Source organism: Leptosomus discolor, chromosome 9 (assembly GCF_034619465.1).
Source record: "Leptosomus discolor isolate bLepDis1 chromosome 9, bLepDis1.hap2, whole genome shotgun sequence".
In the NCBI taxonomy this organism is placed as follows: domain Eukaryota; kingdom Metazoa; phylum Chordata; class Aves; order Leptosomiformes; family Leptosomidae; genus Leptosomus; species Leptosomus discolor.
The window spans coordinates 20,540,296-20,554,772 of record NC_141399.1 but is presented as its reverse complement, the minus strand read 5'-3'; the positions used below and the strand labels follow the sequence as shown (position 1 = coordinate 20,554,772).

General features: G+C 48.9%; 1 protein-coding gene across 3 annotated transcripts in view; it reads left to right on the top strand.

Annotated features, from left to right (window-relative positions):
* RNF123 (ring finger protein 123) overlaps window positions 1-14,477 on the top strand; it is a 47,905-nt gene that overhangs the window by 7,219 nt on the left and 26,209 nt on the right. For 2 of the 3 annotated variants that reach the window (XM_086469980.1, XM_086469979.1), the window contains exons 8-25: window positions 414-481; window positions 1,379-1,504; window positions 2,236-2,350; window positions 3,159-3,263; window positions 3,393-3,518; window positions 4,717-4,809; window positions 5,004-5,077; window positions 5,532-5,649; window positions 6,118-6,217; window positions 6,690-6,751; window positions 6,841-6,912; window positions 7,601-7,721; window positions 8,568-8,669; window positions 9,872-9,978; window positions 10,521-10,719; window positions 11,340-11,485; window positions 11,679-11,762; window positions 12,384-12,491. In XM_086469980.1, coding sequence (XP_086326106.1) covers window positions 414-481; window positions 1,379-1,504; window positions 2,236-2,350; window positions 3,159-3,263; window positions 3,393-3,518; window positions 4,717-4,809; window positions 5,004-5,077; window positions 5,532-5,649; window positions 6,118-6,217; window positions 6,690-6,751; window positions 6,841-6,912; window positions 7,601-7,721; window positions 8,568-8,669; window positions 9,872-9,978; window positions 10,521-10,719; window positions 11,340-11,485; window positions 11,679-11,762; window positions 12,384-12,491 — 1,926 coding nt within the window. Of the gene's footprint in view, window positions 1-413; window positions 482-1,378; window positions 1,505-2,235; window positions 2,351-3,158; window positions 3,264-3,392; window positions 3,519-4,716; window positions 4,810-5,003; window positions 5,078-5,531; window positions 5,650-6,099; window positions 6,218-6,689; window positions 6,752-6,840; window positions 6,913-7,600; window positions 7,722-8,567; window positions 8,670-9,871; window positions 9,979-10,520; window positions 10,720-11,339; window positions 11,486-11,678; window positions 11,763-12,383; window positions 12,492-14,477 lie in introns of all 3 variants that reach the window. The other variant, XM_086469978.1, reaches the window with a different exon arrangement.

Below are 14,477 nucleotides of genomic sequence, written 5' to 3'. Positions count from 1 at the left end.
TTCAGTCTGCTCTTGGGGAGGCAGTGTGCCAGCAATTGTTTGTACTTTAGGGGTGCTGGACATGCTATGTGGGTGCTTCATTTAGCAGCCCCAGCAGACTGATTACCAGCGTAGTGCTCCTGTTGGTCTCTGTAAGGCTCTGGTTCTCTATAGCATGTCAGAGGATGATGCAGTGTTAGGATAAATATACATTTGATCTTGAGCATTTTCCTAGTGCTGGAGGGGAAAAAAGATCCAATCAGTGGCTTATGCGCAGATTCTAGAAGTGTCTGAAAACACTATATGAGAGGCTGTGAGAAGGAACTCTCTCTTCTTCAACCGTGAATCGCAAGGGATTGGTTGGGTTGCAGTCTTTCTTCTGATGTAAGAACACCCTGGATATATGTTTAACTTTTTCTCTCCCTTTACTGCAGTCTTGGGCAGCAGGAGACATCGTCAGCTGTCTGATAGACCTTGATGAGGGCACCATTGATTTCTGCTTGTAAGCATCTTTGCCCAGTTCCCTACTTTGTTGATGTCTGTGTGTAACATAAATGCTTCCTTACTGCTCAGCAGGAGGCTGAGCCCTATTTCTACCCTCTCCCCTTTAAGTTCCTTGGTAGTTCTAGCCTTTGCTTTTCTACTTTGTGTTCAGAAACCATCTAAATGGGCTGTTGAGTCTCCTAAGTTCAGGCAAGAGCATTTGGCAGAAAGTCATTCGAGCTATGAAGTCTGTGTAGTTTGCTAGGATTTTGGAGGATATTCATGATGCTTAATACTACAGTTGGCTGAGCCACGCTGATTGCTTTTGTGGTCAGTGTAGACCTTGCCTGTCCTAGATTCATGAGGAGCTGTGGAAAGGCTGGTAAATCTCCAGCCTCCAACTCCCCTGCACAATGAGCAGAGGCCAGCCTCAATAAGAATTGTTCCCTGGCCCTGAACTGCAACCTGTGACAAGTCAGCTGGAATTAAAAACTGTTAGATGCTTCATGTAATCTTTTAGAGAAGAGCAGGTTGAGAGCATTATCCTTCTGTTTCTACCAACATCAAATGGATGAGGCCAAAAATACCACCTGCCTTTAAAATGTCCTGCTGGTTAGTTATCTTGTAAGGATTTGGGTTGCCCTTGAAGCTGAATGGGCTCTGCATGTTGTGCAGGCTCTAGTGCCTTCCTGTGCTGTCATATGAAAATGGGAGTGCTGCTGTGCTTCCCATGGCTGTTACTCAGCAAAGCTGTGACATTTGCATGTGTGCCAGGTTAAGAATGACAGGAGGCATGACTGACTGATGTGTCCGTGTTGGCAAGTTGCTGGGAGGGGAATGCAGATACCTGGATTGCCCAGTTGACCTCAAAACCCTCCTACTGAGACTAAAATCTTGTGGGTTTTCCTTCTTTCAGGAATGGCATATCTCTGGGAACCGCTTTTGATAGCATCACGAAGGGTGCTGGAATGGCTTACTTCCCTGCCATAAGCCTCTCGTTCAAAGAGTCTGTTGCTTTTAACTTCGGAAGCCGTCCACTCCGATATCCTTTAGGTGTGGGGAAAGAAGGTCTGAAGAGACAAGAGCCTGTCCTGAGACCATCTTTGGAGGCTGTAGCACATACATACCTGACTGCGGTTCACTTTCTTATGTTGGCACTTGTGTGCAGAGCAAGGTCAAGGAGAGAAGAACCAGGTACCCCCTCAGCTGGAGCAGAACTGCAGGGCACACAAACATCAGTGCTGGTCCCCAACAGTTTCTGAAATGAGATTTGCTTTCAACTTTGAATCAGGAGCTACTGCTGCAGCTGAGGGCTGCCTGTTCCCAGGCACTCAGATCCTGCAAAGATCTCACTCTCCAGTTTTGGAAACTCTAAAGCTGTGCTGCTGAGCCTCTTGGCTGGTCTCTTCTACCTCCCAGCCATATGGGACCTCTGACATGGTATTAGCATCACCTGCTGCCTTCCTGTGCGAATGCTGAAACCTGCAGCTCTGTCAGAGCAGTCCTGGATGGGCCTGTTGATAGCTGCAGTGGAGGCTCCTGTCAGTCTTTCTCATGAGAGCAGAAGTGTGGTGTGGAATACTTGCTGCTTGCAATATTGAAGGAGTGGGGATAAGAGCTTGTGGCTTATTATCCACTTGGAAGGCACTGTAGTTTGAACTGTGGCAGAGGCATGTGTTGGTATTAAGTAAAATAGAGACACAGTCTTTTCCTTGCACAAACAAAAGAAGTCCTGAAAGGATCAGATTGTGTTTTACCTTAACACTTGCCTACTTATCCAGTGGAAGGTTACCGCCCCTTGCAAGATCCTCCCCTTGCAGACCTAGTGAAGGCTCGCAAGCTGTTAGGCTACTTGAAGAATGTGATCCATATCGGAATAGATGTGACGGTAGGCTAACATCACAGGGTGGGGCACCGTGCTGGGAAATGTGGTTCTGTACTTCTCAGCACATGCTGGCAGCTCAGATGTTTCCATACACCTGAGAATCTAAGTGCTTGTATGCTTTTGCATGGGGCATGCATGTCCCTGGAGCAATTTGCCTTGCAAAATGGGATTCCTGATAGTTCCAGGACTTAATTTAATTCATACTGGGATTTGTTGTTTTCAGTCCTATCAAGATTCATTCCCAATATGCAAGAGGTGATGTTTGTAAAGGCCAAAACCACTGGATTTTATTTGACAGCTATGGAAGGAGCTTGTTCATGTCCTGAACTTTTTACTCATGTCCTGGTGCAGTGATGTCGTGAAATTCTGCCTTGAGAACTGTTTTGTCTGTGGCACTGTTCGCTAGAAACCACTTTTTTCTGCTAGGGTGGGAGATGATCTGTTTATGCCCAAAGCATAGGGAGTGCCATCTGCTATGGTCTTAGCTTGAATGGAGGCCTGCTTTACTAGTTGACCTCCTCTGTAGGGATTCCGATTTACAAATTATCATGTACACTTGAACCCTTTTGCAATAACATTATCAAGGTGCATGCATGTGGTCCATAGTAACTGACTCTGGACTGCACTACAGCTCTCCAGAGGCATGAACCTGGCTGCTTTGCCATCCTAAATTCCCATGTTCAAGGTTTTTAGTCAGTCAAGCATGCAACAACAAACTGGCTGTCCCAGGCCTCTGGTTCATTCAGTCGTTGGTGTGTAGGTGGATTGGGCTGGATCCAAGTCATGTGTTTTTCTGGGTTTGTCATTGCAGGAGGGGAGGCTGGTGGAGAAGGACACGTCCACGTGGCAGCTGCAAGGAGAACCCACAGTGCTGATTACATTAGCCCACATCTTCAATTATTTCTCGCCTCTTATGGTGAGTTTTGCCTGCCCATTGCAAACTTCTGTAGGTGCCTGTTATTGTGCTTGCAAGGGGAGGTAAACCTCAGCTTTTGCTGGGAAGTGACTGTGCCTTGGAGCACTGTTAACCTGTCTCTGTCTACAGTGTAAGGTGTACCTGGTGGAAGATGTGCTCATGACCTTCCTGTTGAGCATTCTTGAGCGAGGAGGGGCAGTGGAGGCCCATCCCCTTATTCAGCAGCTGCTGGAGCTCATGTGGCTTCTTATGGAGGTGAGTTGGTAGGGTGCTGGTTCATCCCCAGGGATCACAGGGAGACCCTGGGAGGTGCTCAGGACAGGAACCTTGCCTAGAAGATGCTAGTAGTGATCAGCTTCTTTCCCTTCCTGGTGACAAGATCTCTTTTTTTTATGGTAGACCACCCTCTCACCTAGCTCATCTGGCTGCTGCTTCACATGCAGGGAATGAGGGTTGAATGCAGAGTAATTGGTAATGATGACACTGGCCATGAGCTACCAAAGCATTTCTAAGCTTCTCCTACTGCTAAAGGAAGTGGTGATGTCGAGTAACTTCCTGCTGCTGGGAACATCAAGTTTATCAATAAGAAATGAGTTGGTCTTGAATGTTAATGCTTATGTGACTGTGGAGGTCCTAAATGTTCTCATGTGCCCCAAAAGATCAATCAGAGTGTGCCGGACTGGGGTGGAAATGGGCACTGCACTCTCACCACCTCCAGCATTGTGGGGGAAAAACTGTCTCCAACTTCCCATGCCCCTTCCTGTCCAAGCTGGATGAGGTCACTCCTTCCTGGGACACTTGTTTGAGGCAGCCTTTGCTAACCACTGAGAAGGTGCTGCTGCTGGAGTGCTGGGGTGGTTAAACAGAACGAATCGCTGCCAGGGATCTGCTTGGAGACAGCATGTTTGTCCTTTGGGGTAACAATTAACAGATATGGGCACTGGCCCAGTCAGCTGTTATGAAAAGTTTAATTGAGAAATGTCATGACACCTCAGGCCCATCATCTTAGAAATGAAGCTGAACACCCTTGTAGGGCTGCTGTGTTTGTGGAAGAGTTGGCTCTCATCCTGCTGGTTGGCTATGAGTTGGACTCAGAAAGACAGCTCTTTTATCATCACATTTACACAAGATGAACTTTCCTTTCTCAGTTGGTTGTGGGGATTGGAGGGTGGTTGACTCAGCCCAACTAAATAGGACTTGGGACTTTGGCTTTTTATAGATGACTTTTGGGTTGTTTTTACTGGTGCAGAAACTTGTTTCCCTGGGGCAAAGTAATGGCACCAACTTCTGCTTGGTTTCTCTCCCGTAGAGCCAGATGGACAAACACTGTGGGTTCAGAGCACCTGCTTTTTCAGTTCAGAAGTAAATGCTTCCTTACAAGGTCACACTCTGGGAACTATAGCTGTTTCAGACTCCATACTGTTGCTGTTCAATGTGTTTCTTATTTTCTCAGGAGTATGAAGTGCATGAGTGCCTCAAGCAGCTGCTGATGTCCCTGCTGCGGGCTTACAGGTTCTCCCCCATCATCCCAGACCTGGGATTACAAGTGAGTTGCACTTCTGAATCCCCAGGAATCTGTGACTAGTCAGCTTCTGTTATGTCCCCTTGTTCAAAGGTACATGATGTTTTGGCTTTTGCGGTTGTTTGATCCAGAGATGGCAGTTCTGTCACATTGTACCTATTGGAGAATTGTATCCTCTTCTGTAGACGGAATCACCTTTACTTTTCCTGTTTCCCTAGATTCACTACCTCCGGCTCACCATTGCAATCTTGAAGCATGAGAAATCCAGGAAATACCTACTCAGAAATGTTCTGTATCCTTTGTGCCTCCTCTAGTCTCGGTTCTGCCTGCCTTCAGTAATGCAGCCAAGGAGACAAGGTCTTGGGAGGCAGAAGCCATCCTATCTTTGAGAGGTCATTTCTAATTTCTTAGGTCTCTTCTGACACCATTCCTTACAAAGTCTGCTTTGAGGAGGGGGACCAGTGTTGTGTAGTTCACATCCTACTAACACAGAGGACTTCATTTCTACCTGACTGACCTCTCTAATGTCTCTAGAGCAAAACCTCTTTCAGAGCAGTCCAGCTGCCATACTAGCATTTGGGCAGCTGCTGTGATAACTGCGTGGGGCTTCTCCCAGGAGAAAGGGGCTCTGGATCTTGCAGAGGTTTGAGTAGTTATTTGGAAAGGGGTCTCTCACTACAGCTCTGGAAACATGCCCTGTATGTTCTCCCGACATAGCTTCTGTGCTTGCTTTAACTTGGCTGCAGCTTTGACGTGCTCCGTTCGGTTGTGTTCTTCTACATTAAGAGCCCGCTGCGTGTGGAGGAGGCTGGCTTGCAGGAGCTCATTCCCACCACGTGGTGGCCAAACCGCTTCACCAAGGAGGTGAGTAACGTCACATCCACTAAGGAGACTGAAGAAATTTTGTGGCCTGCTATTCCCATCAATTTCTGGCTGAGGAAATTGGATGGCCCATGTTTCCAGCTGTGTTAACACTGATGGACCCTGCAGAGCTGTGTGAGAGCTGTAACCTCTCCATTGCTGTGTCATCTTTATTGTCCCCTTAGAGGGGACATTTGGAATGTGTTGCTCAGGACAGGGCAGAGAGACAGTTTTCTGTGGCAATAGATTTGTAAGGGAACCTCACAGTGTCTAAGAAATTAGTTTGACTTGGGTGTCCTCAAAAGATCTCCTGCCCTTACTCATTACAAGGCCAGGGAAGGCCTGTTTAGGTGTGCTGCCAGCTGCAGTCGTACACTGGCACATTGTTTCAGGGAGTTTCTGTTCTCTGTTTGGCAAGACATTTTCCCTGTGCAGTGAGCTCCTACTAATAAGTGTCTGTCCCCCACCCAGGGCAAGGAGAGTAAGGAGGTGAAGGAGGAGAGTGCTGAGGAGAGACTGAGGCGGCGGGCATATGAAAGAGGCTGCCAGCGGCTCAAGAAACGTATTGAAGGTCTGTGAAGAAGGAGGGAAATTGCCGATTCCATACCTTTTTTGCAGCTGGGGGACTGGGACCAACTCTTGAGCTGTTTCCAAATCCTCTTCACGACCTGAAGTCCAGCTGTGTTCCTGCCAGGACAGGCTGTGCTGCAGAGGCAGGGGCCAACCATGCTGTTATCTGGTGGAGGGTTACGAAGGCTGGGACCCCACTGCATAGACCTGCAGCATCCCACCATGGGGCACAGCAAGCCGAAACTCCCGTTTAGGGGCATTGTTTATCAGCTGTGGATGGATTTATTGCTAGGTGACGGAAAAGAAAATTCTCAGTGATGGAATTAGCTTTCTGCTGGCACTGGTTCTTCCTGGGCCCCCTCTGCTGAGGAGGTAGCTTTTCTTCTGGGGAGAGGGTACTACAGTTGCGGTTAATATGGGTAGTTGTTCTCCAGTGCTTGTTTTCTGATGGCAGATGTATGTCCCCATTTTAGTGGTGGAAGGTCTCCAGGTTCAGATTCTGAAGCTGCTGCTGAATAACAAGGACAGAGGAGGGGTAAGTGCTCTGTGGATCTTTTGCTACAGTATCTTCTCATCACAGGACTTGTGAGGCACAGATTTACCACCTGCTTTTCATCCTGCCAGGGGGAAGCATCCAGATACATCTTCCTAAACAAATTCCGCAAGTTTCTTCAGGAAAATGCTAGCAATAGAGGGGTAAGTCAGAGGGACAGCCTTCCCGCAAGCCTCACCATGAGAGCTCTCTGGCACCTTCAGGCTGGGAGCTCTGCCCTTTTGGCTGGGCTGTTTCCAGCAGTTGATCAGCCAAGGTCTAGATATGGCAGAGAGTGGGGAGGAGGGAGAAGATCTGAGGCTAGAAACCAGGCAGCTTATTCAAGTCTTATGCAGTGATTTGTAGGAAAGTGGTCATTTGAAACAGCCTTAGGTGGGAGCTGAATGTCCTCCTACAACCTCTTGGGGAGCATGGTTGTGCAGTGCTCCGCCATAGCAGGCCTGCTGGCTTTGGCATCCTCTTCACTGCCTGGGTGAAGACTGTTCATCTGGCCCTGGATCAGGCTGTTGGCCTGCAGCTTTGGGAGGTAAGCAACCCCTGTTGCAGGAAACCCTTTCTTCATCTGCATCTCTGAGTTAATGACCAGCCCCATCTTTCACGGTGGAGCATGTGGTATCCATCCTCTTCTGTCAGACCAGTCGTTTCAGTGCCCAGGACTTTCTAGAGGTGTAAGCTGCTGCCTACCATCAGGGCTGGGCTCTCTACAGTGCTGGAAGCTGGCGATGCTAGCCAGGCTAAGAACACAAAGTTGCTGCCTGCCCCATGTGGCCACTGGGATTAAGATGCACTTTCACACCTGCCCTAATGGCTGAAGTTTCACTCTTGCCCTAGAACTTGACCGTGTTGTGCCCGCCAGAGTACATGGTGTGCTTCCTGCACCGGCTTATCACTGCCCTGCGTTTCTTCTGGGATGGCCACAAGGCGAAGACCCCTGCTGCCCTGAGTAGTGAAGGTAAGGCCTGGAGGAGAAGCTTGGAAGGCATTTATGTGGTTAGGACAAGGTTTGCCTCTTGGCAGTGCTCTCCAGGTTGCTGGAAATTTTGTGTTTCTCATGGGTGCTTGAGCATTCTGTCACCCTGTGTCTGTAGTTCCCAGTCACCCTGGAAATTCCTGTGTGCAGATCTATTCCAGTTAAGATCCAGACCTGAGACTTGCAAAGGGGCACCGGTACTGTTTGCTAGTTTGCTAGGTTTTCCCCCTGTATGCTCTAGAGCAGAATCCAGTTTTGATTATGGATCTGTAGAAGGGCAACTCAGTGGTCCCATAGTCAAAGTTTAGGGGAAATTATGTGGCTGTTTTTGTGGTTCCCAGACTGTGGGATTAAGGGGAAACCAAGTCGGTGCCAGTGGCTGTCCCGCCTTCAAACCCTGCCTTGCATGTCCTGCAATGATCTGTTTGGCACTCCCTTTTCTTACTTTAGGCTGACCCTTTCTCTAGATTCAGTTAGTGCTTTATTATCCCTGTGGGATGAAGTGGCAGAGCTGGAGTAGCCAGGTGGAGAGCTGCCCAGTTTTCTGATGATCCAGTTTCCCCTAATGACTGTGTCTGGGAGGGAGGAACTGCTGGGAGGCTTGTTGTTGATGGCCATCAGTTGCTTCTGTTTCTGTGTGGATCTAATGCTTGCTTCATTGTGGAAGTCACCTCTGCCTTAATGCTTGTGCTTTTGTGACAACAGAATAAATGTCAATAAATGTTAGTCCAGGCTGGGCCCTGGGGTCTGTCTTAGGAGGGCTTACATGTCTGTGTGGATCCTGTGCTTGGGACTCATGGAAAAAACAAATCTTCTTCTCTGCTTTAGAGGCGTATGTCCCTCCTCAACTCTTCTATAATGGGAAGGTGGATTATTTTGACCTTCAGCGACTTGGAGGTCTCCTGTCTCATCTTAAGAAGACTCTTAAAGGTAAGTGCTCTTGTTTGCAGTGCCTGCATCCAGGTCCTGTCTGGAGTTCACTCAAAAGACATCCCAGGGAGGGAGATGTGGGTAATGAACTGTGATTAAATTTAAGGAGAGGAGACTTCAATTTTAATGAGATGCAAGTTACGCTGAAGAAGACACCATCCCTCTTGGGTGGAGCGTTCTTTAAGTTAACAGTTTACTGTTTATATCCCTGAATGGAGTCTGTGGCTGGTGGAGGGGAGGGGGTAGTCTGGGAATACCCTCTAGTGTGGTGCTTTTGCTGTACCACAGCCCAGGGCTGGGAGCTGTCAAAGTGGTAACCGTTAGCCTGGCTCTGCTGGGTGTGAAGGGTGTCCTGGATTTACCTGCTGTACCACTCTGGGCAAGCAGCAGCAGCCCTGTGTGTGTACTGTAGCTGTGTGTTTGTATGCAGCATGCTACTCTGGCAATAGACTTTCAAAGCCTCACTTTTGGAAGGGTTAGAAACCCCTTGCTGTTCATTAGACTTGGTTTGTCTCTGGTTTCTGGCTAATGTGGCACTTGCCTTTGGCTCAGATGTCTCTTCTTCCCCAGTGTGTTTGCAAGATTAGGACCATTTTCCCTGTCTCAAGTTGATCTCTGGCTGTTCAAAATTAGATTACATAACTTGAGAACCATGTAATCTCCTCTGGTCTCTTAACAAGATCTTCCTGGCCAGCTTTAAAGACAGGGCTATGGACTAGAGGACATGCTGTTCAGGCTTTATACAGTATAGCCATCAGCGCAGCCTTCCTCTGGGCTGAGAATGGTTTCTCGTCTGAGTCTCGGTCCTAGTGACTTGTGGACATATTATGGGACAGCATTGAAGAGATGGATGCTTAAAAATTGTCTCAGACCCTGAGTTTTCTTCCCTTCACTAGTCCGGTTTGGCCTTGGTGGTTGTCTCCTGGTTCCTCATTTACTCTGTTTGTGGCTGGTAGGACCAGGACAGAAACAGGTCCTGGGTGAGCAGCACCCGTCGCTGCTTGGTGTCTGCTGTGTTAGCAAGGGCAGACCTATTCCACATAAGGAAGCTGAAGGGAAGGTGAGCTTGTTCTGGTGCAACATCCAACTTCACTGAGTGCTTCTCTACTGCCGGGAAGCAGGAGAGGATGACTCTATGGCTGCCTCCTGGGACGTGAAGGGTGACTCCTGCGTTCACAGCTGCTTTGGTGTGCTCTGTGCAGATGACCTGGCTGCAAAAGCCAATGTCCTGATTGACCCTACAGAGCTGCAGGCAGTGACTATGGATGATCTCGATGAAGATGAGGAATCAGCAACATCAGCAGCACAGGTGAGCTATGTACTGTTATTCACCTGCGGGAGCCCTGGTGCTGAGGCAGCAAGCTCAGCCTCTGGCTAGAAAAGCTTTGCTTTAGAGAAAGGCAGTGCCTGGGCCAGGACTGTAACTAGTCCATGGACAACCAGATGAACAGCTGCACTTGCATGAGGGTCACTGGAGATCAGCAAGGTCCTGGATGCACCAGGTTTGAGCAGCAAAATTTTCTTTGCTCTGTTCTCTTGCTACCCAGTGATCTGAATATGCCCCCTTCTGTTTATGGCAGCTCTTGGTGCTTGCATTTGAAAGGGTGCAAGGCAACTGCAGACAGCAGCTTCTTGATGTGCAGACCTACTGCTTGTACCTGGCACGTGCCCTTAGAGGAAGGAATATCCATTTGCTAATCTGGCACTGCTGGCCCAACCATGATAGCAAGGTGAGCGGATGCTCACCTTCCAGTGTCCGCTGTGCATCTATATCAACATCCTTGCAGGGACAAGGGAGGAATAGTAGGCAGCCAAACAGCTGGAACTGTTTCTCCTTTAATTTCTTTTCAGTCTCAGCGTCCCTCTGCTGCCCTGGCTATTGGTGGAGCTCTTGCCAGACCTGGCTGGCTCAGCTCCCCCACCCTGGGCCGTGCCAATCGCTTTCTCAGCACAGCGGCTGTCAGCCTGATGAACCCACGGCGGCCTCTTAGCACCCTGGAGAAGATCAAAGTGCGCATGCTAAGTGTGGAGCAGCGGACAGAGGAGGACAGTGAGTACATCTGCTGCGTGCTAGCTTGGCCCACCTGGTCCCTGGGAGAACGGCATCTTCCACTTCCCAGTACTCTCAAGAAGAATGCAATCTATTTACTGCCAGCATTGCTCCTTCCCATTCCCAGAGCATGCTGATACCCACAAGTCCACAGTTAACCACTTTGCCATCCTGAACATGACACTGGTGATGCTGTCACTCTGCATGTAAGGAGATGCTGCCTTGGCTCATGCAAGTGCATTGAGACTTTGCAGGGAGGTAGTTCAGAGGCAGCTGTAGCCACGCTTGCTCTGAACACAGACCAGCTGGAGGATGACATGTGCAGTAGCAGCACTGCTGCTGTTAGGTTGGGCCAGACAGGTCTCTGAAGCATGTACAGGGCTCGAGGAAGCAGGACTTGCATGGCCTGGGTCTGTTTGGACAGGTCTGGCAGATCAACCTGATGCAGGCAATGAGATGGGAGCGGTGGGTTAGTGTATCTAGTGAGTCACATGGGGTGGGAAGGAGCACTGTGTTGAAGAGGCATAGCAGGGCTTTGGCTTCAGAGAGGTGCAGGCAGAAGCTGAGGTGCCCAAATGCCTTGCTGAGAAGAACTCTCCTGTCTTGGGGATGCATTGCAGTTGAAGGCAGCCATGGAAACGAGGGTCTCTTACTGGGCAGACCCCCAGAGGAGCCGGACCAGCCCATCACAGAGAACTCTCTCCTGGAAGTCCTGGATGGGATAGTGATGATGTATAACCTCAGTGTCCACCAGCAGCTTGGGAAGGTAAGCAGCATGTGCTATGCAGGAATCCATTCACCCAACGTCCATGCCTCTACACTGACTCTCTGTTTGTTGTTTATTTAGTGACTGTGTATGCCCTTTCCTTCTCCCAACCCCCTTGGGGGATCTGGTTGCATGCTTATATATCTAGGAAAAACAATGCCCTTGTTTATTGTTGGAATCTGCTGTTTTTCAGATGGTTGGTGTGTCAGATGATGTGAATGAATATGCCATGGCACTGAAAGACACAGAGGAAAAAATCAGCCGCTGCCCAAAGAGGGTAAGTGTCTCTGGACTCCCAGCTTCCTTCTCTGGTGGAACCTCAGTATCTGGCAAAAAGGATGAAGCACAGCAGGTGATTTCTAGGGTCGGAGCAGCCAATGTCTTGGATGGGGTAGTAACCCATGCCTGGAGCTGACAGCTGTATTTCACACTGTGCCAACCCGTTATACCACTGCCTCAAGGAACAGAGGGACTGAAGCAACTTCTTCGGCTTCTCCCAGACAAGCTGTGGCAGCTTGCAAATCTTCATGTGCTGAAGACATCTCTGAGACAGTCTCCTGGGGTGGGGACACATCTGTTCTATTCCAGCTGCTGGAGACTGAGTGTATTTGATAATGCATTAAAATAGCATCTGACAGTAGCTGACACTAAAGCTGCTGCCCGCATTGGAGCAGCATGTGCATCAGACCTTGTGGGCTGCAGCTGAGACTGCTAAGTGCTCTTTATAGTAGTGATTCCCACTCCCTCCGCAGAAAGGCTGCTGATCCCTTTCCCTCCTGCCGATACTCCCTAGCTAGCCCCAAGGTGGTATTTGCTTTTGCATTGTTTGTACAGCTCTGAAAAAAGGATGCTATAAATGGCAGTGACACCTGCTCTCACATCTCTGCACTCTTTTCAGAGGAGAGACATCTACGAGGAACTGCTGAAGAGCCAAAAGGTCTTCTCCGAGAAGCTCAATCACCTAAGCCGACGCCTCGCTTGGATAAATGTCACCATTTATTCAAAGGTGGGCAGAAGCATAATGTGAGCAGCTCAGAGGAGACTGAGCAAGTGTGCCTCTGTATCTGTGGTGCTTGGCTCACGTGTCACAAGTATCACTTTCCCTGGTGTTGGAGCAATGACAATTATCTTTGGAGCTTGTTTTTCCCTTCTTTTGCATCAGAGACTCCTTCCTAGGCCTGGACCCCCTTCTGTCCCAGGGCTGGTCCTATAGTGTTTGTTAGGACACAGCCCAGTCTCTTCTGAGCTGTGTGTGGTGCTGTAGGCTTTGCCTTGGGACATCAGGGCTCTGCATGTGGACAGAAGGGTGCAGGTCAAAGGGAGATTCATTTCAGGGCATGTCTAGAGGACAGAGGCTACATTTCCCTGCGCTGTGCTGTGCATCACAGGAGGGTCTCACTAGTGCTGTTCTTCCTGAAATCTGCAGGATCCAAGCCTAGGGGTTTTTGTTAAAGTGTTCTCCCCCTCTTCACTTGGATCCCACACAGAGAGTGCATTCTGTACTCATTACAGAGAGTAATGCAGTGACTGTTTGCACAAGTTGTCCCTTTCTTTTTCCCTGCATTCACTGTTTTCCAGGATAAAGTTTCTTGTCTGTTTTCTCATTAGCAGTTTTGCTCTTACTCTCTGCTGATCTCCTCTTCCTGTCTTCCCTTGCACATTGCCTTGCCCCGTCTCTGTAGCTTTTTTGTGCTGGGGAAGAAGACACATTTCCCTGAACATGCAGTGGCAGCAGGGTCTCTGCCTGTGTCCCAGGTTGTAAACAGGGAGGGGAAGAGTGGTAGTTACTATGAACACATCTGGCAGAGCTGCAGTGGCTGATGAGCTCTTTGCTTGTCCCCTCCTTCACTCCTGGAGCAGAACTGTAAGCTGCAGAAGCTCTCCAGCTGCATTAGCATAGCCCATGCTTGCCAGAAAATGAACCTTTCTTCTCAGACTGCTCTTGAAAGGCTGAGGGGCATTACCAGTGTGCATTGCAGGTGTTGCTGCCATGGCCCATGACACTATTCGTGTCTGTAGATGATCTATTGTCATATTAAATGCAGGTGCCCGCCTCCCATCAAGAGTGTGGTGTCACCTTTCTGGATGAATCAGCAGTATCTGGAAGTGAAGGTTACAGCTTTCGCCGCTTGTGCTCCTGTCCTGGTCTGCATGGCCTGCAGGGAGAGCAGGCCACTAGCTGACTTGGGCTGTGAAATGTGCCCCAGGAGCTGAGGGAGCTTGCTCTGGAGAGGAAGTGTGGCTGCACGGAGGAGCTTGTCCATACTGCCTGTACCTTCGGGGCTCCCTCTCACAGCCAGCGCAGGTCTCTGCTGTTTCCCAATGGAAACATCCACCCAACGGGCTCCTGCATCTCTGGGACTTGTGTGCAATGGAGGGACACATCTGTATGAGTGTTGCAGGCTCTGCTGATACTGATAGAGAGAGACTGGTTCTGTCTAGAGGTGAAGTCCTGCTCTGTGCTGCGGTGTCAGAGCACAGGATAGGCCGCTTCTTCTTCAGGGAAGTTAGTCACTAGTTTATTCTGAGCTGAGGGATTCAAGGTTAGATGAAAGGGAGCACTACAGCTTAAAAACGTGCTTAAAGTAGATAGTCCTGTGTTCAAAGCATCCCTGTGGGAAGACTATTTCAGCCTAACACTGTATTTGTCTGTTGGGTAATCACATGTTTTTATCCTCTTGGTGTAGGCTTTCTTCTAGCTTGGCAATACCTGAAATGGTGTTTTGAGGTTATCAAGTCTTAGTAAAACCAAATGCAGCTTTCTTTACCTTAGTGTTGTCTGCACAATTGGTTTTTATCCTGAGATGTGTGTTGGTGTCAAGATAAAAATGTCTTTTAGTCAATTTAGTTGATTTGCGCTGGTTCAGTCTAATTTACAGAACAAACACATGTATATCAGCCAAAGGTGGTGGCGACATACTTTAGAAAAGCCACTAAGCAAATGAAATCGCTTGTTTGCACCTCTGATTTTTTTTATTAGACGTGTGACCCT